The sequence below is a fragment of the Protopterus annectens genome, chromosome 14.part0, assembly GCF_019279795.1.
Source record: "Protopterus annectens isolate FY-2018-M chromosome 14.part0, PAN1.0, whole genome shotgun sequence".
In the NCBI taxonomy this organism is placed as follows: domain Eukaryota; kingdom Metazoa; phylum Chordata; order Ceratodontiformes; family Protopteridae; genus Protopterus; species Protopterus annectens.
Window position 1 is genome coordinate 438825679 of NC_056748.1, and position 26136 is coordinate 438851814.

General features: G+C 37.9%; 1 protein-coding gene across 2 annotated transcripts in view; it reads left to right on the forward strand.

Annotated features, from left to right (window-relative positions):
- Positions 1-24799, forward strand: part of JAKMIP1 (janus kinase and microtubule interacting protein 1) — a 2220219-nt gene extending 2195420 nt beyond the window's left edge. The window contains exon 22 of one of the 2 annotated variants that reach the window (XM_044056204.1): positions 23699-24799. In XM_044056204.1, coding sequence (XP_043912139.1) covers positions 23699-23848 — 150 coding nt within the window. In that variant the 3' untranslated portion in view covers positions 23849-24799. The remainder of the gene's footprint in view (positions 1-23698) is intronic. The other variant, XM_044056206.1, reaches the window with a different exon arrangement.
- Positions 24800-26136: the final 1337 nt, after the last annotated feature.

Below are 26136 nucleotides of genomic sequence, written 5' to 3' on the forward strand. Positions count from 1 at the left end.
TGAGAATTAAACTGGAATACTTCGGCTACTGAATGTTTGTATGAAATATATGCCTTTGGTCATTGTTATTGTTATTAATAGTTTGACAACGACATCTGGGAAGGATGTAGTCAACAATGTAGCTACAATTGCTGGGTGAGGATATCTGTGTATATAAATGTACACATAATCTGCCACTGGCTAGATGCATTTTCAATCAATGTGATTTTCAAGGGAAGAGAAGTTTACTATTGTTCAAGTTATGTCTGTTTTCAATATGAGACATTTTTTGTTTTCTTTAACAAAAAGGCATCCATGTTTGTGCTATAAAATTTGAAATAAAGGTTTTACATCAAATCTCTGTAAGCATTGAAAAAGTAAAGAAGAAAATATTATATAAGTTTGAACAGTGTTTACGTTAATTGAGGAAATGCAGCCAAGTAATGGGACACTGGAATGTTTGTGGGGGAAATGAGGCATGGTCCATTACCTTGCCTAGGGTCCCATTTGATCATGATCTGGCTCTACACCCTACCTCTAGAGTAGACTGCCCCATGCAACTTAAGGAGTGTGATAACACTATCTGCTTCAAATGGGACCTGGATGACAGTATTTGTACTCCCAAATTCAGCCTGGGAGTGACCAGCTTGAGTGGAATATAATCTAAGGGTGGGGACTGTCAAGTCGTAAATGGTGACAAGACTCAGTCGCTTTGCATTTCCTATGATCCTAGAATCTAATAAAGTATAGCAATGCTGTTGAAATGATATGATTTATCATCAGTAAGTGCAGTTAAAGAGCTTAAGTACATTGTAGTGCATGGAGATGCTGACTATGCTCCGATATTCAGAAAAAGACAAATCAGTTAACTCACAGAATGGTGTGTGACGAGACCTCACCAAATGTTAAGCACCTCCGTGTGAAAATTGTTAAGGTCAGATCCCATGCTAGGCAGTAAAATCTGCCTGTACTGACCAGCAAATGACAGTGACAGAATAAAAATTGTTTCTGCCAGCTATCCATTCTGGTAACTTGCCCCTAAGTTCCTGTAATGAACTTAGAAACTTACTAGAATAACAGGATTTGTGTTTACATGTATTTTCTGAAGGATGCAAACTCTGAAAGTCCAATGCTTGCCATTATTTAGTGACTTTAGTCTTCAGTGGTTTGTCTGAAAACCACAGATTTTACGAGGAACAAAAAAATATGAAGCAATAATCTGGATGTTCTGTGAAAATATGGACAGTCGAGAGGCATGAACTGTAAGTGTAAATGTGATGTACAGCATTACACAGCCTTTCTGACAGCATCTATTAAATGTTTTACGGCTTTGAAAGCCAGAAAAACACTATAGGATTTTTTCCCCTGTAACTAGTAGTCAGGGATGCCAGATTTGTTACTAGGCAGGTAGGGACCAAATGAAGACCAAAAAAATGGTCTTTAATGCAGAACATCAGGCAATTCAGCATTAAACACAAGTAGCTCTGTGTCTGGTGATTTTTGATTGGCCTGTATGCCGGTATACGAGCCAATCAAAAAATCACATAACGGACCCTCTTCTGTTTAATGCGGAACATCAGGCAGTTATGCATTAAACAGAAATATCTCTACCGGCATACAGGCCAATAAAAAAAACAAAAAAAAACAAAGTGGAGGCTGTTTTGCTGGGATTTTAACTGGCAGTGTGATACTCGGGATCGGGCTGCTGATTCCAGGACAGTCACGGTCAAATAGGAATGTCTGGCAACCCTGCTAGTAGTATATGGAGCAGAGGTTCCATGTATTACAAAGAATTATAATCATCTCACTAATCATAAGCCTAAATTATGTGTTCTTGACATGGATGCCAAGATTCGCTCTCAAGATGAATTTCTTGGCATCCATGTCTCGAATTAGCAGGTCATGATTTTTTTTGAAAGCCATAGGTGCTTTAGAATTCAAGAGAGGCCATAGATTTTTGACAATAGACGTAAAAGACCTCTATACGTCTATTCCTCATGCTACAGGGATAGACTGGGTCACTGACCGTTTATTGCATCACAATGTTAGCAGTGTAGAAATCAGATTGGTGCAGGAATTGTTAGATGTCATTTTGAGGTACAACTTTGTAACATTTGGGGGAGAGATATATTTACAGAAGACTGGTGTAGCCATGGGCTCACCAGTAGGGGCCAGTTTTGCTAACATGGTTATGGCCGAATGGGAACACAGATATGTGCTTGGCAATTACAACGGTCAGTTCAAAATTGATTTTTACACCAGATTTTTGGATGACATCTTTATACTGATGGAAGGTTCAGTTAATGATGTGAGAACCTTTATGGACTATCTCAACTCCAGTACGTCTTTTTTGAAGTTCACATTTGTAGAGTCTGATTCTAGAATTTCTTATCTGGATGTAGACTTATATAAAGACATTTCTGCTGGCAGCTTTAAGGCTAAAATATTTCAGAAGAGTTCTTACTCTAATACCATGTTACACTTCACTAGTGCCCATCCTGGGCACCAGAAAAGAGGTGTAGTCAAGGGGCAACTTGTGCGTGCTGCTCGAATGGTAACCGACGATTAACTATTTTTAGAAGAATGTGAGTTCATTAAGGGATTGTTCCTACATAGAGGTTACCCAGAGAAGTTTATTCATGACCTGGTCACTGAGGTCCAGACTAAAAGGTATGGGGGTGTTTATAAACCTATTTTACAAAGTAGTTTGTTCACAAGTTGTTCACTAGAACATCCATCTCCAGTTATGCCTGAAGTCTTTTTAGACAGCAAGAATTTGACACTTCTATCTCTTTCATCACTAATTACAGTGCTGAGATTCACCTAAATAAGGAGGTGGTTGTCAAGAACTGGAGTATTTTCTTGTGTGATGATGCCTTACAAGCTAAGTTTGGCACTTTGCCTAGGTTTATATATAGGAGGGGTGACAACCTCAAATGGATATTAGAAACAAAAAAGGACACTCGTGTTAGAACAGAGGGCACTTTCAAATGTGAGAATTGTAACATGTGTAGGCATATTGCCACTGGTTCGAGCTTTAAAATTGCTGGGTCTTCTTTTTCCACTGTTGGTAGATTCAACTGTAAATCTCGATCGGTTGTTTATTTGGCTTGCTGCCAGTCTTGCCCAGCATTTTATGTGGGCAAGACTGACAGAGGCTTTAATGAAAGAATCTATGAGCATTTATACTGTATTAGGAAAAACAAGTGTGAAAATGCTTTGTAAATATGTTAATGACCACCCTCAGCACAGTTTTACTTTTAGGGTGTTAGGACAGGTTTCCTTTGACATCAGGGGGGGTCCTTTTCAACTATTATTAGAGCGCCTAGAAGTGATTTGGCAGCTGAAACTCTGTTCTTATAGACTTCCAGGTCTCAATGACAGAGTAAGTTTAGCTTGCATTTTGAAACTTAGAAGCATGCAGAGGTAATGTTATTATGAGTATTTTTCACTTACTATTTTTTACTTTTTACCTTTTGTCATTAAAAAGGTTTTATATACTACGTTTTTGGTTTTAAACATTTTAAATATTATGTTCATACATATTTCCACTTTGTTTTGGTTTTAAAACACATTTTCCATGGATTTGACTGTTGTATGCAGTAGTACTTTAAGAAGTTTTGAGATCAGCTTTTTCCCACACATTGATGTCAGTGAGTTTCAACCAGTTGGTTGGTCCATTCAAATGTATCATGTGTTGTTAATTGTGTATTTAAGGAGTTTTTTTACATTTGCTACCTTTTGATGTCTGTCTGAAGAAGTTCAGTTTTTTTGAACGAAAAGTGGATGTTAATAAAACACTTTACATTGGACTTTTTGCTGCTGGTTCTGCTGACGTGGATTTTGTTTCATCTATTTCAGTTTGTTTTAATTTTTCTGTTGCTTTAGTTTATGTGTTCTTGACATGGATGCCAAGATTCGCTCTCAAGATGAATTTCTTGGCATCCATGTCTCGAATTAGCGGGTCATGATTGGCGAACTTATCATCATTCTCTATATCCTGTCTCGACACATGTACTTTGTGGTAGTACTGAGACTTAAAAAATAAAATAATATACATTATTGAATAACATTTGGCTGAATATAAGCACTCAGCAATTTTTTAATTTTAAAAAAGGACACAAAAACATTTAATCTCTTTAGTTAATATACATACATTAGGATCCAGTGCTATCATGAATAGATTCTACTAAGAACAGATGTGGGATGGAACAAAGACCCTTCACTGAAATTTGTTTCCCTGGATGAGCTTTAGCCAGCTACATTTAGTCCAGGTTTATTTGATATTGTGACTTCTGATATACTGCAATACATATAAACTGTACTTAGGCATTCAATGTTGTCTTTTCCTGTAACATAATGTAAGCTGCAATGATGTCATATCAGGTATGTAACAAATTTGGATATACAGCTGGTCTCATTCTTGTCTCCTATGTTTTAGGTAATTGGTAATATTTTGTATAAAGAAATTATGAAATGGACTTTATAATAAATTTGTTTCTTTTCAGGAGGTCCAGAACATTCCATCCCATTAATATAATAACATATAGTTTTATATTATAAACTAAGCTTTCTGCTAATATTATTCACATTATCCACCTCATAGTGCCTTTTTAGGCATTACTAAACAGACAAACTTTCCAACATAACAAAAGCTACTCAGAATAAGCTAAAGGTGTCACTGCTCAATGCTAGGAGTCTCAACACGAAACTGCACTCCTGGAAGCTCTTCTCACTCTGCAGAATGCTAACGTCTGTGCAGTTACTGAAACATGGTTCAAAGCCACAGAATGCACTCAGGCAGTGCATGGCTCTAGTGCCTTTCATATGTTCTGACCACCCACTGAATGTGAAAGAGCAAAAGCAGAGGTGTATCTATCTACATAAAGGATAAACACATCTCAAGGCTGGTCAAACAATATGACATGCTTGAGCTACTCCATGTTCAAGTAATTATAGAAAAATTCATTACCATATTCTTGCTAGCTACAGGTCCCCCACCATGATCCAGGAAACCCATAACCTGCAGTTACTAGAATTACTCACCATCCAGCTCAAAACCATACACATGAGTGATTTTAAATATCCATACATTAATTGCAAGACATACATGACCACTAATATGCAGGCTGAAAGATTTCTTGACTTTGTAAATTCAAATGCTCTAGAACAGCCAGTCTGTGCTCCCACTAGGGAAACAAATATCCTAGATGTGGTGCTCACAAAAATGGAAGAGTGCTGCACCGCCCCCCCCCCATATGATGTCCTCACTGTTAAGATTAAATCACATAATGGTATCCCTTGAAATAAAGGTAAAACTAGTCCCTACCACTAGCCCCAAAAACTTTAAGGTCTTCTCTAAGGTAAATTACCCCGTTTATTTATTATTTATTTATCTTTGTTTACCGGGAAAGTTTGAATGTGTAATATCCATTTTCACTGGAGGCCCGGGGAAAAAAGCTCCATTTGTTTACATTGCATTATAGTTAGTTCCAGGTAACACAGAGTATTACATTTCTATTTATACTTACATACAGTATATATACATACAGTAGTTACATTTATACATTCTAACATTTTACAGAGGTAGAAGTTACTAAAGAGAAAGCCCATGTGCAACTTAGTGGATTATACAGGCAGCAGTTGTGTATAAAGATTGGTTTGTCATTTAAGTAAGAGGTTGAGAGTATTCAGTTTAAGGACATTGTTTGGAGAGTATTGTACTGTGAGCACAAAGTCTTAACCTGGTAATGAGCGTATGCAGGACCAAGACTGGTTAATATGTTGTTTAAGCAGTGATTTAAAACTGTTGAGTTTGTTGGAGAGTTTTATTTGTGTGTGGTTACTGTTCCAGAGTTTAGCAATGTATTGGGAGTAGAGCAAGTCTCCTGCAACATTATTTGATTATTTGTGAGCAGTAAGAATTTGTTACTAGAACGGAGGTCCCTTGTTGTATAGTAGGGCAGTAATATGTTTTTTAATGCAGGCCAGGGCATTTTTTCCTGGATGATGAACGAGTTTGTATGCTGTAGTTAGTTGTGAATATATTAATTAGTTGTGCAGTTCAAGACAGTTTAATTACTCTAAGCTATGACAATGGTGGGTCCTATGAGGGAGATTGGAGGCAAATTTAGCTGTTTGTTGTAGAAGGAGATGAGTTTCTTTCTTACTTTGAGTATTGTGTAAGTTTGTGAGGATAGGAGTGGAGTATAAGAGAGTTTGCAGTAAGAAGGAGGTTGCTAATGTTTTTCTTGCAGTATCTGTAAGGAATCCATTGATCCTATAAAGGGATCCTAGTTTCTGGTGTGTAGATTTAATGGTGTGCAGTATATGCTGGCCATATTTGAGACTGTCATATTTTATAATGCCTAGAAGTTTTTTGTGATTTACAGTTTCAATGACAGTATTATTTGCTGACTTTATGGTGAAAGATTGCTTTTGATTTTGGCAACTTTTTGAGGTAAAAAGCATTAACTTAGTTTTGATTCTCAGAGCCAGGTTTCTGCAGAGGAGAAGGATTTTTGGGTAATGCCTTGGAGCTTATTTATTGTTGAGGTTGCACATATTAATGTTGAGTCATCTGTGTACTGAATTAAACTAGCATGGTGGGTGGAGGTTTAGAGGTTTTTAATCAATATATTAAATAGGAGATGACCCAGGACAGAGCCCTGAGGGACACCTATAGTAACTGGTTGAAAGGATGAGTTGGTTTGTTGACATTTAAAGGCTTGTTGTCTTTCAGATATTTAACTAAGTAACCATGACAAGGAGTTTTGTGAAAGTCGTACTGAGGAGAGTTGAATGAGCAGTGTTGGTGTGAGACAGTATCAAATGCCTTTGACAAGTCTAAGAACATGGTGGACACAAGCAGGCCATTGTTTTATGTTGGTTTATTACACTGGTAAAATGTAGTAGAGCAATAGTATTGCTGTGCTGGATACTTAAGCACAGTCATTAATGGATGGGATTCATCATTAAGGGATGACATTGTTAGTTTCGAAGCTCCCTCAAATCCAGAAGACACAGAAAACTATTCAGAGGCATACATAAAAGCCCTGTATGACCATATAAACAACTGCATAGAAATGGCAGTATCAGACCAAAATAAACCCAGGTCAAACTGCAAAAACAAGTCACCCTAGCGGACCCCCTGGTATTAATAGATTGTACAACAAAAGAAAGAAAATCCTGTTGAGAAGTAAGAGGGAATGTGCAGAACAGAGCAGGAAGTCCCTCATTAGTCTAAACAAGTGAATCAGGGAACTAGTGAAGTCTCTGATGAAGACTGAGGTAAAAATAGCTTCCAAAACTTAAGATAACCATAAGGAATTTTTCAGTTATGCCTGCAGTCTTAAGGGCAACACCCAACAATGTGCAGAAATAATTAGTTGTAGGTGGCATTACCTATACTCAGCCAGAAGATATAGCAAATCTGATGGCTGAAAATTCAGTTCAAATCTCAACTCCCCATCACCACTGGTTCTGCTGCAAGAAATGCCCTCCACCACTCCACTGCCAATTATCGCTAAAGAAGAGGTTGCCACTGTGCTTTGTAAAACTAAAAACACAGCTTCACTAGGGCCAGAAGATATACCAGGTTGCCTCTTAAACAGCTTAAATCAGGACTTATTAGACCCATTAGGATCTCTATTTAACCACAGCCTCTGGACTGGCTTTGTCCCAATAGAGTGGAAAACAGTCATTCCTCTGCTACTTACCCGGGAAATTACAGATCCATACGTTTGACTAATCTTATATGTAAGGCCATGGAAAGAATAATCATGGACCTGATAAATAATGATATAGGAAACCTCCAAACACTGGACCTGACCCAATTTGGCTTTGACAAGGTTATGTCATACCTAATGAATCTGGTAGATTTCTCTGAGAAAGCCACTAAGGCCATGGATAAGAGTAAAACAGTACATGCCACCTATCTTGACCTGGCCAAGGCATTTCACACAATTCCACACTCAAGTACTATAAATAAACTCATAAAACTGGGCATATATACCTATGCCACCAGATGGATAGCCACTTGGCTGATGGACAGGGCACATGTGGTTAAAGTGGATGACTCCAGATCCAGCAAGAGGCCAGTTACTAGTGCTGTGCCGCCGGACTCAGTGCTGGGACCACTCCTGTTCCTAATATACTTCTTGAAAGTCAAGGCTAATGTGGAAGGCCACTGGATGACAACGTTTGCTGATGACTGCAAGCTGGGACCAATCATTGAATTCCCCCAGTGATGCAGATATCCTTCAGGAGGGTCTAGATCAGATAAATGATTGGTGCTAGAACTATAGTCTAAAACTAAATGTGAAAAAATTCATTGTCATATCCTTTTGGAAGCCAAATACCCCTACAAATTACAACATCAATAACACACCCCTAAGAGTAGACTCAGAGGTGAGAGATCTAGATGCACAGATAGATAGTAGCCTAAACTGTGACAGCCATATATTCACAATGGTGAGAAAGTCCTTTTGGCATCCAGATTCAAGGAAATTATAGTCCTTCTGTACTCAGCCCTCATTAGACCAATAATCATGTGCATTTGGCATGTACTTGACTAGGCACTTACAGCATCTGGAGTGACATCAGATGTTCCTCACAAACAAAATACAGGATGTAAACAACATGTCCTATGTAGGTAGACTAAAAGCGCTATCCCTTTATTCTGTCTCCTACTAACTAGTATGGGGTGACCTACGTCTGACTTACGGGGCACTCACAAAATCCAGCCGTGATGGAGCTGCTACACATCTGCAAGTCAAACAACACAAGAGTTACCTGATCTAGGGATCTAAACTTAGTCAGTGACTCAAACAAAACATGCTGGAGAAATAGATATGTGTCTCAGAGATTGACCCTTCTTTGAAACAGTCTTCCTAATCACATTAATCAGAACCCATCCCTGGTCGTCTTCAGATGCAGTTTGAATCAATGGATGGGGAATCACAAATTCACTCATGGGGTAGTGCCTCTGTCCCTTACAGATGGGGGCAGACTGTAAGATGCTCAAGGCATAGGCATGAATCCATGCCATACTCTTGTCCATAGGGCCATATATTGTGCAAAATTTAGTTATATTGACTAGGCTTGTGAGAGCTCTTAAACCATTAGCCTAGTAATCTCCTGTGAGCCTGTGAACCTATAATATCACTGCTCCTAAGTATGCATGTCTTAAATAATCAGAGTTTTTGTGCTTTTACATGAATTTGCATTAGAGTATCTTGTTTTTTCCTAACACATTGTCTTACAACTAAACTATTATTGGTACATTGTTACAAAACAAAGCAGCTTTGCAAGAATGAGTAATATATGTTTTATCCATGCTTAGGTCTGCAGTTTGGTCATGCAGGAAAAGACTGAGTGTAAAACTAGAGCTGCTCCCCCCACTTCATCACCATGAATAAAAATATGAATTATCTATCACCTACCATGGTACATTTTTTTTTTGTGCATCAGTGTGGCCAGCTAGTGCAACATTCACATCCAAAAATTAAACCTGCTGTCTGCTATAATTATAAACATTGCTTCTGACTTTATTTGGTCATTTAACCAACAGAGCAAAAACAATAATTCTTCCGTCTTTTATTTATTTAACATTTGTTTACCGGGAAATTCCAACCTGGAACGAAGCCAATTTTCAGCAGGGGCCCAGGGAGAAACCCTCCAGATGCATGTCTTTATAATGTGGGAGAAAACTAGAGCACCTGGAGGAAACCCACATGAACACAGGGTGGACATACATGCTCTGCACAGAAAGCACCCTACCTGAGAATTGAACCGGAGAACCTCTTGCTCTGAGGTGACAAAGCTACTGCTGCACCACTGCACCAGCCCTTAAATTGATTGGCAGTGTATTGACAGTAGATATCTACATTGCTAATAAAATTATAGTTGTTTCTAAAATATACACATGTTCTAACTATGACATAAACAAGACTGCACAATTATGGGTAACTGTGGTCCTTATACATTTATCCTCAACTTTATGATACAGATGGTTATTAAACAAGTTCACTAGTATGAGAATTGCTAATATATAAGCTATGGACATCTAATGTGACAGATACATTGTGCTGTTGATAGAATATTCTACTTTGCTAAGAATGCATTAGTTATTGATTTATTTAATTTCTCCAAGTGTGTATTTTAATACTATGACAAGAATGTACCCAATTCCTATGTCAAGACATAATTAAAGTTCACAAAATCAGTTTTACTTCAGTCTTGGATATTCACCAGTAATGTTCTTTTCAGTGCCCAGAATTGCTCTTTCTGTAGTTCACATGGTATTACCTGCAATAGTTACATATTTAAGTGTGCTTATAAATTGTTTTTTATTGGCCCAGTTGCTCTACTTCACTGAAACTATTTGTGTGTCCTTACTCCACATTGTTCTAGTTTCTGCTTGCATGTCTTAGTATTTTATAACTTTTTGTCTTTCAGCACATAAGGCACTATACCTCTCAACCTCTTAGCGCAAAAAATCTGGACAAAGCTTGACATAACGGGGGAAAGGCTCAGAATAGGGACAGACTTTAAATGTTGCCTTTATAAACTTAAAAAGTATGTAAAAATATATATGTATATACAAATACCTGTATATTAATACCATTTCATCTGTCAAAAACTTTCAATTTAAGCTTACTAGTAATCCATTTCTAGTAAGCTTAAATTGAAAGTTTTTGATGGATGAAATGGTATTAATATATAGGTATTTGTATATGCATATATTTTTACATATATCTTTATATATATTTTTTTATATATAGATATATGTTTTTTATATAATATGTTTTTACATAGTTGTGATTTATATGTGAAAAAGAGTATGTTTTTTCCCTTGCTGTTTCTTAGCTTTAGGTTTCAAAGAGTTCTTTTGGGCTGCTTTTATCCAATCAATTTTAACTATTAATTAAATGTAATTAGTTTTTAAATTGGTTAATTATTCTATCTAGTGTGTGTATAAAAGTTTTACAATGGGGTGTTTAAATTTGTGTGAAGAAGTCTGGTGATGGTCACCAGACGAAAGTGCTTATCAGTGTTTAAATAAATTGCTTGGGTGTTATTCCTTGTTTCCAGCCTTGTGTGCTTCCAAGTCCTTTTATACTTTGCATATTAATGTTTGCAAACTGCAGTCCAGTTTAGAATGCTTCATTACATACTGTGAAGCTCAACAATATCCAAATAACATAATATTATGGAATGCTGGATAACAGTAACAGTGCTGATAAATATATCCAAAGATTCTGCATGTATATTCTGATTCTCGTAAATAATAACAACTGAAACAGTCTTTTCCTCCTGAATAATGCTGGATATTTGACCTGACTTTGGTACTCAGGCTGAAGTGTCTGTACTGCAAAGACCTTTTACGTATCAGTCCAAAAACTGACTTAGCTGACTCAACTGACTGTGAAGTATTTCTAATAATACCCAAACCATGTAATGTTCACATGCCTCTTTAGCCTTGGTTTTCAAGCCTTGTCTTGCATATGCCTCACAGTGCCTAACTGCCTTTTCTTTATCTAGCATTCCATTGCAAGTACACTTATCTTTCCTTTGAGAAATGACCATTCTTTAGCTTTTCCTGAGAAATATTGTTTCTGCACATCTCAATCTTAGTCAGCAAGATTAACCTTTCCTTTCTACTGAACTGTCTTTTCCTGAAACTGAAAGCATACATGAAAACCCAAGTCTGACTCTATATTTTCAGGCCTATTATTCTACCTTAATGTACTATAGTGAACTCACTAAGAATAAAGTGAAAACCCTCAGTCTAACATAGAGGTTCTATTTATTTAATTCTATTTGCTAACTGGAGCAGAGCACTGGCCCCCGAATACCTTTTTCAGACATAGCACGGGAGCACATTCTGGTTAAATGGCTTGCTGAAAAGTGCACAGTAGAGAAAGGGAGGCTAAGGAAATCTAACTGTGAGCTACAAGAAGTAGCTCATTAACAACTCATATCCTGTATTCTCACTGCTAGACTTCTAAAATGGTGGAAATAAGTTATTTAAAGTAAATAAAACAGCAGGAATGTTGAAGCATTTAAAAAAGCATTAGATGTGGATATGGAGGGTAGCAGTTAGAAGGTTTAGTGAGTATCTGCTTGACAAGCAATATTTGGTAGTGTTGTCTCAATGCATGAATAATTGTACTAGAGTATATGACCTCATTATTAAATTCTGTTAAAAAGTAGGAGAAAAGTCATATAAATCCTAAGGCGAACTTGACCTACTATGCTTTATAGTCCTGTTGTCAAACTGATTACTCACATGTCTTTAAAGCCTCCTGATTGGTTTCACTCTTTTTTGATTACTGTGTATAAAGTTGTTACTAGACACTGGTTAGTTTTAGATACTGTCATGCCTGAGGAATGATGGGCCATACATCTAGAAACCAGAGTGAGGAGTTTTTCAGGCAGAAGAATCTGCTGAACAGTTTGATGGATTCTGAGATTCCTGTTACAGCCTATCTATAATGATCCCATTTCCTTTTTCATTAAGCCAGGTCAGGTTTGTGGAATATTTTTTCTGTAATTTATAGACGTTTGTCTTCATTACAAGTGCAGCAATTTTGTTGATATACTGAGAAAGTTTAAGAACTCCTCCTGTGTTATGTGAAACCATACTCTCTAGATAAGGGGTAGCAATGTCATTAGCTTCTGAGTGGAAGGTTTTGAATTAGGTTTTAACAGATGGGATTATTCAGAAGAGAACAGGTTATTTACTTTGACATTGTGTCAATAGAAAGAAGTGAGTCAGATGTATAATACCAATAATCAGTTTACTTCTTATAGTATCTATTTTTCTCCATTATGATAGATGACTGATTTGTTCTATTGTTATATATTTAATACACTACATATCAAGACTTTGTGCAACAAAGCTGGGATTATAAAAATGTTATCTGGAATGTTATATCTCACTGAAAATCTAAGGAGTCATTATGTTTTCCTATTGTTTTGTAATACCATACAGGATGCATATTTTTTGTTTTCTTAAAACTACTAACCAATTTTGCTCTCATTCTCTGATAGAGGTGTCTGGGTAAGAAACACATATTCTATATTTTATTTAAATTTTCCAAGTGGGTGTAAGCTCCAAACTTACAGCATATTTCAGTTTGTTAAAGAGATTATTAAAAGGGACCCATCTTCTCATATATAGTAATTCTAAATTGCCCAGTGAAGAAAGAGAGACCCCTATACTTCTATGGGCTGGCACATCATTTAAACATTTTATTCCTCTTGTTTTAAATTTACATTGTAACTTCCAATATCCAATATTCCATTATTCCATTATTCCATCTTAATAACTGGTTCAAAATTAATAACCCATTCCATCCATAGGATTAATTTCCCATCTTTGCTCATGGGGTTGGGGTGTTACATCAACAATGACTGCCATCTAGAGCCAATGTTCACATGCCTGGGTGGGTAATTCAGCTGTATTTGTTCTTCTATACCTCACACACTCACACCTATGGCTAAATTATAATGCCTAATCCACCTACTACATGTCTTTGGAATGTGGGAGGATACTGGAGCACCCAGAGAAAACCCATGTGAACACAGGGAGGACATGTAGACTCTACACAGAGGCACCCCAGCTGAGAATTGAACTGGGGAACCTCTTGCAGTGAGGTCACAATGCTATCCATTATGCCACTGTGCCACTCCAAATTTATAACCCATTCCTCTTTGAAAACTTACCATTTTCCCGTGTTGGTACTTTTCATTATCAACATGCTTGTCATAATTATTTTTGAAAAGTAGAATTGATTAATTTGATCTTATTAGGAGCAGTTGTTTATTCCACAAATTTAAAATGTGTTAATATATCTTCCCTGCTTTTTCTATTTCTTGTGTTTACCTTTAATATTAGGTTAAAATATTTTGAATTTTACAGACTCTTCATGCATTCTAAATATAGATGTTTAACTAAAATAGGATCAGACATGGGTATGTGTATTAAGCAGTGTGCCTGTCAAACGTTTCAGAAGCATGTAGAAAACAGATAATATAGGAACTTCCTGAAGTCTCTACACTTATTTTCAAATCCCTCTATTTGCCTAGGTAAGAATTCGTACACTTGCTTGAGCTCTGTTACATGACTTATTTTTGATTAGTATATTTGATTTTTGGCCAAATTAATGGGATATGTAGAGGGACAGTGACTTCTTAAAGTCTGCTGAAGTTGAGTATCAGATCTTTTAAGGAGTAGGTGTTACTACATATTGAATAAAACTTAACTTACCATTCATAATGGCATCTTGAGCTTCGATTTTTATTTTACTGTCCATCTTTAATGACTCACCACCAATTATTATGTAAAAGGTATATCATTTATTTGCTACTTTAATGGTAACATCGCAAATGAGGCTGTTATTTCTGCACCAAGTAATTATTTAATTTACCCATGGGTCTCAACTGTCACTTATTTTCTATAATGTACCAATTTAGAGGAGCTGAGAGTAAATCATATAAAGTGCATTGCATTTGTAGCAAGCTGTATTGTTAACAGTTAGCAGCTTTATTAGGAAAAAAACAACTTCCACAGTTAGCCGAGCTCATGACAATAGAACCATGACAGTTTTAATAAAAGTAATTTATTCTTACATTCATAAAACTGAAAATAAAGGAATGAATGAACTGTACTGTTGTTTGCGGTTTTTCAGTATTTACTGTTTCTGAATAGATCTTAAGCTGCATACAGAAATCAGCAACTAAGTCACAAAAAAAAAAAATATATATATATATATATATATATATATATATATATATATATATATATATATATATATATATATATATATATAAACCCAGTCACTGGGGATGCACAAGCCAGTGCATTTCTTTGTGCCGGTCCCAAGCCCAGATAAATGGTGAGGGTTGCATCAGGAAGGGCATCCGGCGTAAAACCTCTGCCAAATGACTTATGTGGAGAACATTTCATATTTCCATACCAGATCGGTCGAGGCCTGGGTTAACAATGACCGCCACCAGTACTGTTAGCCAACAGGGTGCTGGCAGAAATTGGGCTACTGCTGGCCGAAGGAGAAGATGGGGGGAAGGCATGCCCAAAGGCAGGAGGAGAGGAGGAAGGTTAGGAGTGTAGTAGTGAGGGAAGGAACTTTGAATGTTGGCAGTATGACTGGTATAGGGAGAGAGGTAGCTGATATGATGGAGAGAAGGAAGGTTGATATATTGTGCATGCAAGAGACCAGATGGAAGGGAAGTAAGGCCAGGTGTATAGGAGGCGGATTCAAATTGTTCTATCATGGTGTGGATGGCAGGAGAAATGGGGTAGGGGTTATCCTAAAGGAACAGTATGTCAAGAGTGTTTTGGAGGTGAAGAGAGTGTCTGATAGAGTGATGTTTATGAAGCTTGAAATTGATGGTGTAATGATGAATGTTGTTAGTGCATATGCTCCACAAGTTGGGTGTGCGATGGATGAGAAAGAAACATTTTGGAGTGAGTTGGATGAAATGGTGAGTGTACCCAAGGGTGAGAGACTAGTGATTGGAGTGGACTTCAATGGGAATGTTGGTGAAGTGAACAGAGGGGATGAGGAAGTGATGGGTAGGTATGGTGTTAAGGCGAAGAATGCAGAAGGTCAGATGATTGTGGATTTTGTGAAAAGGATGGATATGGCTGTGGTGAATACATATTTTAAGAAGAGGGAGGAGCATAGGGTGACGTACAAGAGTGGAGGAAGATGCACACTGGGTGGATTATATCCTATGTAGGAGAGCCAGTCTGAAGGAGATTGGAGACTGTAAAGGGGTGACAGGGGAATGTGTAGTTAAGCAGCATAGAATGGTGGTCTGTAGGATGACGTTGGTGATCAAGAAGAGGAGGAGGAGTGTGAAAGCAGTGCCAAGGATTAAATGGTGGAAGTTAAAAAAGGGTGACTGTGAGGTGGAGTTCAGGGAAGAGTTAAGACAGGCACTGGGAGGCAGTGAAGAGTTACCGAATAGCTGGGTAACTACAGCAGAGCTAGTAAGGGAGACTGCTAGAAAGGTGCTTGGTGTGACATCTGGACAGAGGAAGGAGGACAAGGAGACCTGGTGGTGGATTGAGGAAGTACAGGAGAGTATACAGAGGAAGAGGCTGGTGAGAAGAAGTGGGATTGTCAAAGAGATGAAGAAAGTAGACATGAGTATAAAGAGATGAAGCGCATGGCAAAGAGAGAGGTGGCAAAGGCTAAGGATAAGGCATATGGAGAGTTGTATGAGAGATTGGACACTAAAGAGAGAGAAAAGGACCTGTACTGATTGGCTAGACAGAGGGACAGAGGTGGGAAAGATGTGCAGCAGGTAAGGGTGATAAAGGATAGTGAGGGAAACATACTCAGAAGTGAGGAGAGTGTGTTGAGTAGATGGAAAGAATATTTTGAAGGACTGATGAATGAAGAGAATGAGAGAGAGAGAGAATGTTGGATGATGTGGGGATAGTGAATCAGGAAGTGAAACAGATTAGCAAGAAGGAAGTAATGACAGCTGTGAAGAGGATGAAGAATGGAAAGGCTGTTGGCCCAGATGACATACCAGTGGAAGCATGGAAGTGCTTAGGAGAAATGGCAGTGGAATTTTTAACCAGATTGCTTAATGAAATTTTGGAAAGTCAGAGGATACCTGAGGAGGGAAGAAAAAGTGTTTTGGTACCCATCTTTAAGAATAAGGGTGATGTGCAGAGCTGCAGTAGCTACAGAGGGATAAAACTGATCAGTCACAGCTTGAAGTTATGGGAAAGAGTAGTGGAAGCTAGGTTAAGAAGGGAGTGGATGATTAGTGATCAGCAGTATGGTTTCATGCCAGGAAAGAGCGCTACAGATGCAATGTTTGCTCTGAGAGTGTTGTTGGAGAAATACAGAGAAGGTCAGAAAGAGTTGCATTGTGTCTTTGTGGACTTAGAGAAAGCATATGACAGAGTGCCTAGAGAGGAGTTGTGGTATTGTATGAGAAAGTTGGGAGTGGCAGAGAAGTATGTAAGAGTGGTACAGGATATGTATGAGGGTAGTGTGACATTGGTGAGGACTGCGGTGGGAGTGACAGATATGTTTAAGGTGGAGGTGGGATTACATCAAGGATCAGCTCTGAGCCCTTTCTTATTTGCAGTGGTGATAGACAGGTTGACAGACGAGATCAGACAGGAGTCCCCATGGACTATGATGTTTGCAGATGACATTGTGATATGTAGTGAGAGTAGGGACCAGGTTGAGGAGACCCTGGAGAGGTGGAGATATGCTTTAGAGAGGAGAGGTATGAAGGTCAGCAGGGCTAAAACAGAATATATGTGTGTAAATGAGAGGGAGGGTAGCAGAATGGTGAGGATGCAGGGAGTAGAGTTGGTAAAGGTGGATGAGTTTAAGTACTTGGGATCAACAGTTCAGGGTAATGGTGAGTGTGGAAGAGAGGTGAAAAAGAGAGTACAGGCAGGGTGGAATGGGTGGATAAGAGTGTCAGGAGTGATTTGTGACAGATGGGTACCAGTAAGAGTGAAAGAGAAGGTCTACAAGAGGGTAGTGAGACCAGCTATGTTATATGGGTTGGAGATGGTGGCATTGACAAAAAGGCAGGAGTCAGAGCTGGATGTGGCAGAGTTAAAGATATTAAGATTTGCACTGGGTGTGACTAGGATGGACAGGATTAGGAATCAGTATATTAGAGGGTCAGCTCAGGTTGGACAGTTTGGAGACAAAGCAAGAGAGGCGAGATTGTGTTGGTTTGGACATGTGCTGAGGAGGGATGCTGGGTATATAGGGAAAAGGATGCTAAGGATGGAGCTGCCAGGTAAGAGGAAAAGAGGAAGGCCTAAGATAAGGTTTATGGATGTGGTGAGAGAGGACATGCAGGCAGTTGGTGTGAAAGAGCATGATGCAGAGGACAGGAAGAAATGGAAACAGATGATCCGCTGTGGCGACCCCTAACGGGAGCATATATATATATATATATACTTGATACAGATCCTGAGATTTAAACTGCATGAAGTACAGTATAACTCTACTTATCTGATCACTCTGAGCTGCAGACAAGTAATTCAGATAACAAAAAATTTGATAAGTAATTGGGAGGGTTCCTGATAATTTGTTACAAGTGTTCAGGGGTGCATGCATGTTGCTGACAGCACAGTGATACTTGCCAGCTATTAAAATCAATTTAATGAAAAGCATTTTATCTCTATGTATTAATACCTGGTGTGATATTTATATACACATTTTATATACTTTTGGAATCAAAATGTGACAGATATGTGAGCTGCACTTTTCTTGTAAAACCTGCAGCCAGTAAATTTATGTATGTGATTTAATCTGAAGCATCTGCATTTTTTCCAGTAGTATGGAAAGATGTGTAAAGTTGTGAACATTTTCTATGAAACGAACAAAACTACACAAAATTTGTGATTGAAGTTGCAACTTCTTTCTGCTGGGAAAATAGCAATTATACATAACATGTGAAATGAAATGTGTGCCAGCCATGTAAAAATGCAATTTGGTCTGTCCTGTAATTACCAAATATGTGACTATTCTCAGGTCAGAAAACATATAGGTTGTAAAAGTAATTTAAATATCTGTTAAGCTGAAAGGAAGCCCAGTACAGCCAAACATGTTCATTAGTATGTAAATGTGATACTTTGCTCAATTATATCTGTAGCTTCTGTGTTTAAAAAAGAGATATAGAAAGAGATATTTATCTGTATATTTAACTGCTAACTGAATTAACTCATTATTTCTTCAGTAAAACATGTTTATTTATTCACTTTTACAAAGCTTGTGGCTGGTTGTCTAGTCATTTATTAATTGATAGAGTTACTGCTAATTTGTGACAAACTGCTGGTGCCCAGCTGTATTGGCCTGACTTTTCTGCTTTTTACCATTTGTATTTATAATTATTTGGTGTACTAACATGACTGAAACAGTAGCTGGGAAGTCCTTACCATGGTAATCTGAGGTGGTGGCAGTTTGCCAACTTGGGGCAGGACAGAGGGGTGGTGTGCGCGGACATGTGTGTGTGTGTGTGTGTGTGTGTGTGTGTGTGTGTGTGTGTGTGTGTGTGTGTGTGTGTGTGTGTATGTGTGTGTGTGTGTGTGTGTGTGTGTGTGTGTGTGTGTGTGTGTGTGCATTCATGTGTGTGTGTGTATGTGTGTGTGTGTGTGTGTGTGTGTGTGTGTGTGTGTGTGTGTGTGTGCATTCATGTGTGTGTGTAAAACTGTAAGGAGTTTTTTTAAAGTACTGTTACTGTGGGCAAGTGAGCACTGCAGACAGAGACAGTGGTGAGAAAGGGGGGTCTGGTTGTTGAGGTTCTTAGTGTGAAGCCAATGCTTGGGTATGGATGGTATAGGTCCATACCAGTGGCAACAGTGCATATTTCCTGCATACTCTTGTGGCCAGATTCACTTAGCAAGTTGCTTAGGGGTTCACATTTGTGTTTCTTGAGTATAATTTAATCTGTTTTGCATCAGTAGTGTGATTTGAGAGACCATGCCTCTGGTAACCATCAGATTTAAGTTTCTTAGAAAAAGATAATCTTATTGATGGGCAGTGAAGCAGAGTCAAGCACTGTAGACCCTATCCACAGAAACATTTTTCACAGTTGTGACAGTGTTGAGACTGAAACTGGTCTTCATAATGATTTCACAGCTGGTTGTCAGTGGTGGGATTCAAACCCTTATCTATGGGCGATCTCAGCAGTACAGAAACTAAGGCATGTAAGGGGGGTGGAGCACTCTGTAGACATAAAATGCAGCTGCTATAGTAGACTTAAAAAAATATCAACAGAAAATATGGAATTACATATTCATCCCTAACTGCCAAACTACTCCTGCAAACTCTTTCCAAGGTTGTGAGTCTAGATCTGTAAACTTTATGGCTGTCAAGCTGCAATACTGCATTATTACTAAATTATTTCATAATGGCAGATATTTACTTATGCAGGCACATTTTCCAGTATGAGTCAAAGACATGAGCAGGTTGAGCAGCTCTCACTGTGTTCACTATAGACCTACTACATAAGTACAAGATTCACAAGAACCAAGCACCCATGGGCCTTTCCTACTACGTAATCAAAACAGGTTGTGTTTGCTGCCATTGGCCACTGTACAACACAGCATTATCCTTCATTTACTTATGATGCTGCTTTGTGATGGTTACTTCAGGGGCTGCACTAGTAATGCTCATCTATATTTGACAGAGAGTCAAAACCAATAAATTATGACCTCTTAGTTGTAATGCTACGCGGGATTAGAATCAATCATATGTATGTATGCATGTATGTATGTATGTCATTGGAGAAAATTCCTCAGAGATATTCTACACCCACACCAAATTCACTAGTGTCAGTACAAAGTATATGGTGAATACATGTTATTACTGTCAGTGCACAGCTCTGGACAGCTAAGCAATATAATTTTCCTCTAAAAGTTTGAAAGTAAGGTGGTATTTAACCCATCTAACATAGCTATTATTTAGCTTTAGTGTAACATAGTAGCTTAATATAATCTCTCAAAATATGACTAACAAAACTATATTTTTAAATTAATAGTTTTGCCAGTGCATGATATTGACTAAAGTTTCTTTTTCATTTTTTTGTCTTTTAGAACACTTGTGGCCTTTCTTCTGGTACTTCACATTGCTTTCAGTGTTTTCAATGTTTACAGGTTGGCAGGCAGGCTAATTGCATTGAGTGAAAAAGACCTCCATATACATTGCCAGTATTCTATATAACCAATTTTTTTGCACAGAAATCAAGTCTGTTATGCCTGACTTTTTTATCTCTTTGTTCATAGGTTCATAGGTGATCACTAGGTTAACAACCCTAGAGGGCCTTTTTAAGTCTAGCCTTGTTTCACAAATGTATCTGACAAGTGTTGATACCCCAGGGTTATTTTAAGGGGAATAATTAGGCTTGGGCATTGGTATCAGCATTTATAAACTGCGTCTGTCTACTAGAGACATAGATGCCAGACCAGGGATGAATTATTGATTTCCCATCCACTGGTCAAAGTTACACTCGAATTGTGTTAGTGAAGAACTCTGCTTCACATGGATGGGTAGCCTGTTGCAGTGAGCGAGTAGTCTCTGAGACACATATCCATCCCTCAGATGTGTCCTATTTATGTTACAGGTGAGGTATATTTCCCTAGATTAAGTAATTGTGATAATATTTGTTTTGTGGATGTGGAACAGTTCCATCAGAGTGGGATTAGGGCATGCTTTATAGACCAAACATAGATCACATTTCAGCAATCTGTAGGAGACTGAGTACAGGGAGAGGGCTTTGAGGCAGTCCATGTAGGACAGGATGCTTAGACCATATATTCTTTTTGTAAAAAAAAAAAAATGTTGTGTGGATGCCCACTTGTTGTATAGGCTCCCTATTATGCTGTCACAGATGCAGGTTGCGAATGTGTCTTTGTCGAACTGAAAAGCACGAAAAGGCAAAATAGCGAAGCAGCTTTTCAGAGACTTCTTTCCCTGGGAAAGAATTTGTTTGACCACTTTCGCTACTTTGCCTTTTTGGCACTGTAGTGCGATCTCAGAGTTGGTATATTTAAGTGGGGGTGTGTGGGGAGCACAACTTCCCACATTATGTAATGTTTTACATTTTTTTTTTTTTTTTGGAACAGCGATTTATTTCCCTTGGAAAAAAAAAAATCACTGTTCTGAAGTTTCGACGTTGTAAGCTTTCACTTACATGGGGTTGACTATTGACTCTTCTGAGCATGCAATATCATAATATAGACCTGTTGTATATGCCTGGTCAGGTACATAGCAAAGGGGGCTAATGATTGGTCTGATTAGGGCCGAGTACAGCAGAACAATAACATCCTTGCATCTAGATGCCAAGATGCCATACCGTTGCTTATAAGTTTCACAATATAGAATTATTTTCTTTCTACCATAGACTTATGACAGCCAAAGGCCAGGTTACTGTCTGCATGTGTTTCCAAATCACTGACCACTGAGTCTACTCTTATGGGTGTATTATCAATGTGGTAGTTTCCATGGATAGCCTTCTTCCCAAAGGATGCTATTATGCATTTCTTGGAATTGAGTTTTAAACCATGGCTGTGGCACCAGTTATTAATCTGCATTAGGCCTTCTTGGAGGGTATTAGTGTTACTGGGGGATTTTATGACTATGCCTAGTTTGCAGTCATCTGAAACTTGGTCAGCCAGAGGCCCTTCATGTTGACATTGACTTCAGAGAATGATGCCAAAATGGAGTAGCTTCAGCACCGAGCTTTGAGGGACTGTACTAGTGATTGGCCTATTCGTGAAGGTAAATTCTCCTTTCCTTACTTCTTAGATCCTACCTGTGAGCCAGCTGATATCCAGTGGGTGACATAGAGGTTTATACTTAATATCATGAGTTTGTCTATGATGCTCAATTAAATTCCTTGGCCAAGTCAATGTAGGCAACATACACAGTTTTGCATTTGTTTGTTGTTTTGGTGACCATGCCAACTTAAAACTGAAAAAACTGCCCAACAAGTTTTGTTGACTTTCTTGTAGAAGTCTACCAGGATGAGTAGGTATGACCTGCCCTTGATAAAATCATACTGGGTTGGATCCAGTGTCTGAAGGTTTCCTATATCATTTCTTATCATTTCCATGATAATTCTTTCTATGACTTTGCATATGAGACTAGTCAGAATTATGAGTCTGCAAATATCTGGTATGCAGATGGCCCGTCCTTGTGCAGAGGTATGACAGTTGCAGTCCTCCATTTGCTTAGCACAAAGTCTGTCTGAAGGCTGTGGCTAAATGGTGATTCTAGTGGTCCTAACAGGCTGTGTTTTATGCTATTAAGGAGGTATCTTATGATATTATCAGGACTCATTGATGCAGTGTTATTGGCCTTGGAGAGTGCACTGAAGACATGTTCTTTTGTGATACTTGGTGGAGTTATAGTTGAGGGTATTTCCTAAGAGGTATCTGGGGGGGGTGCCATGTGGCCACTTGTCAGTCAGTGTCTATAGTTTGTCACTATATGAACTATATCTTTATGCAGGCTAATGTAACTCCAGGTACAGTGACTTTATTACTGCACTTGTGTTTGATTCCTTCCATTTTGTTTTCCAGCAAGGGTAAATAATTCGTAACACAAATTAGAATTTTAATCAGCAGCTAGTTCAATTGTACTCATTTTTGTGAGCAGAAATATAATCATGGCTAATTAAAGACTCCCATTACCATTCAGTTAGCTTATGCTCCTATATACTGCAGAATTCACATATTTCTTACTAATTTCTGGCTTCATCCTGTTTTTATTGCTAGAAATTTCTCAACAAATGATCCATGCATTTTTGAACATTCATGCCAAATCAGAATCCACCTCCTGTTCAGTGATCTAGCCAATGCCTCGGGGATCATGTATGGAATACTCGAGTTATATTCTATTTTACACAATTTCTATTTAACCGTATGAGAGATCTTCTTTTTCTCATAGCTCGTTTCCTGTTGTCCTCTGAGACTTCCTTTATGTGACTAGTGGAACTGATTTTCTATAATCATTGCTGACTATTTTTAAATTATTGTCCTTTCACTGACTTGCAGTATTAATAGTTGAGTATAAATGTGTTATATACTTTGCATATTTGCTTGTTTAATAATTACATTTCCTTGGTTATGTCTTTCTTTATAAAGTGTTTCACTGTAAAACTGGCTAGTCATTTTTTTTTGTTGTTTTCTTTTCAGGTTAAGCAAAACTCAGTGAAAGGATTGCTCATTAAAAGAGCAGCAAGACACAGGGAAAAAAAAAGAAAACTGTTTATCAAAAGAGCACCAATACATGGACAAAAGAAGAAACTGTTTATTAAGGAAACGTTTGAATTATACTTTTTATAATATACATGTTTTGTGTTCAGATAACTTTACTTGATAAATAACATGGAAGAATGTTTTTTATGTCCTGATTTTCAAACCAGAATGAATTAATTATTTTATTACAAAAATGACTTGAACAACTAATTTACTAAAATATTATTTTAATGAGCGATACAGGAGAAAAGAGAATATAAAACTCAAGTGCAATTATATACTGTCTTCACCAAACACGATTGATGCACATTAAAAACTCCATATTGCATGCAAGTTATATGAATGATGTGCATATGAAATTATGGAAGACATAAAGAATGACTGAAAAGCATTTACATAAACTCAGCTCAGCTCACATGCTTTGATATAACCAAATACAACAGAAGATGATAAAGTTTAGTTAAAGTCCACAATAATGGAGCCAAATCCTCTTAATGCTAAAATTGGCATGTTCTACACCGAAGAGGATGCGACAATCAGACTCTGCTGACAAGCAGAGAGAAGGAGATAAATATTCTGAGGAAAAGACTTGAAAAAGGGGAGCCACTGAAGAAAAACTGCTGAATAACTTATGAGACAGTCGTATGGAGACAAGCCAGAGGTCAGAAGCCAGAATCACTAAAATCATTCAGCTCTGATAAGGATCTCAGTTACTGCAGGGAAGGCTTGTTAGATAACAAATTAATGCAAATTAGTGAGAATTTTTTTGAATGATATAATAACATCCAGCAAGGGCTGAAGGACAAAAATAATAATGGATGGTTTGTGAGCCAGCAGCCTGTAAGTAGTCACAGGTCAGAAAGAAGATGCTGAAAAAGACCAATGAGAAGGTGCAGTCAGGCTGACAAACTTCAAAGAGAAAAAGAAGCGTGCAAAGAAAAGCATGAAAAGCAAATAATATTGCTTGGTATTAGCCGTGGTGGTGCAGCGGTAGCATTGTTGCCTCACAGCAAGAGGTTCTCCCGTTCAGTTTTCAGCTGGAGTGCAGGGAGTGCCTTCTGTGTGGAGTCTGCATGTCCTCCCCACAGTTGGGTGGTGTTCAAAAGACATGCGTAAATGGACGTGCCTTCGTTGAAGGCTGGACGTCGAGCTGGCACCTCGGCGTTCTTGAAAATCTACTGCCAATCATTAGCGGACCGGAGTTCCGCTGTGGCGACCCCTAACCGGGAAAAGCCAAAAAACAAACAACAACAACAACATGGTTAAGGAGCTTGAATGAAATGCTAGCTGATATGAATAAAGAACCAAAAAGTGAGTCTGCAGCCAAATGGAGGACCCAAAAACTTATAATACAAGGTTAGTCCTGAGGAGGACTTTTGGTCTTTGTTATGCTAAATTCTTCATGTTTGGGGATAGTTTCCCTGCTTAGTTGTGTATTAGAGCTAGCATAACTCCCTGTATTGTGCTACTGTGTACTACTGTTAACATCTCGTTAAAAACACTCTGATCACACTTCAGTTTTAGGTTCAGTCCAGTTCTGTTGAGGAATAAGACCAATTTTATTTAAACAGAAGATAGAGGAGCACTTTAATATTGCTGAAGATAAACTCATTTATGTGACTGAAAAGTTGGATGCAACACTTCAGAAAGAAAAAGGTTTTGATAAAGCATAGGTTATTTTGGAAACACAGACGCTCATTCAGAAAGATAAAAATAAGAGTTGCATGGCTGCTCAGATTCAAACAGAGAAATACCCTCAAAAATCAAGCATTTCAGAAAGCTGAAGTGTAGAAGCTGACAGAAATTGTGCTATTATTTCTGAGATGGAAACCAGGACAGACTTCCTAATAAATGAAAATGCAGGCAGATAACTGACATAACAGTTGAAACAAAAAAAAATCAATATAAAGAAATTGAAGAAGTCAGATAACAGTTTGTGGAGCTGATGAAGGAGGAAACATCTCCACCAAAGCATGAATTACAGGAAATCCTATATGATGATTTTCAAATTATCAGACCCATGGAACTATAAGAAAAACTACATGTATATGGAGTCTCTGCTTACCATAAAAGAGAATACAGAATATAAACTTAAGGCTAGACAATATGCTGGAGAAAATGCTGAAAGACATAGAGACAGAAAATAACTCACAATTTAATAAAGAACAGGGTCAAAGACGTGCTATAATTGAGGAGGGGTTTTATTTGGGGACAGCAGCAACACTATCAGAAAGTAGATATCAAGCAGCTACAGAATAGAAACAAAGGAACAGGTGTTCAAAATTCAGACTTAAGTAAATAAATGCAAGAAAAAAATCCATTTAAGAAAAAAAGGTTACACTTTCAAAACCAGGCTGAATAAAAAAAAGACTTGG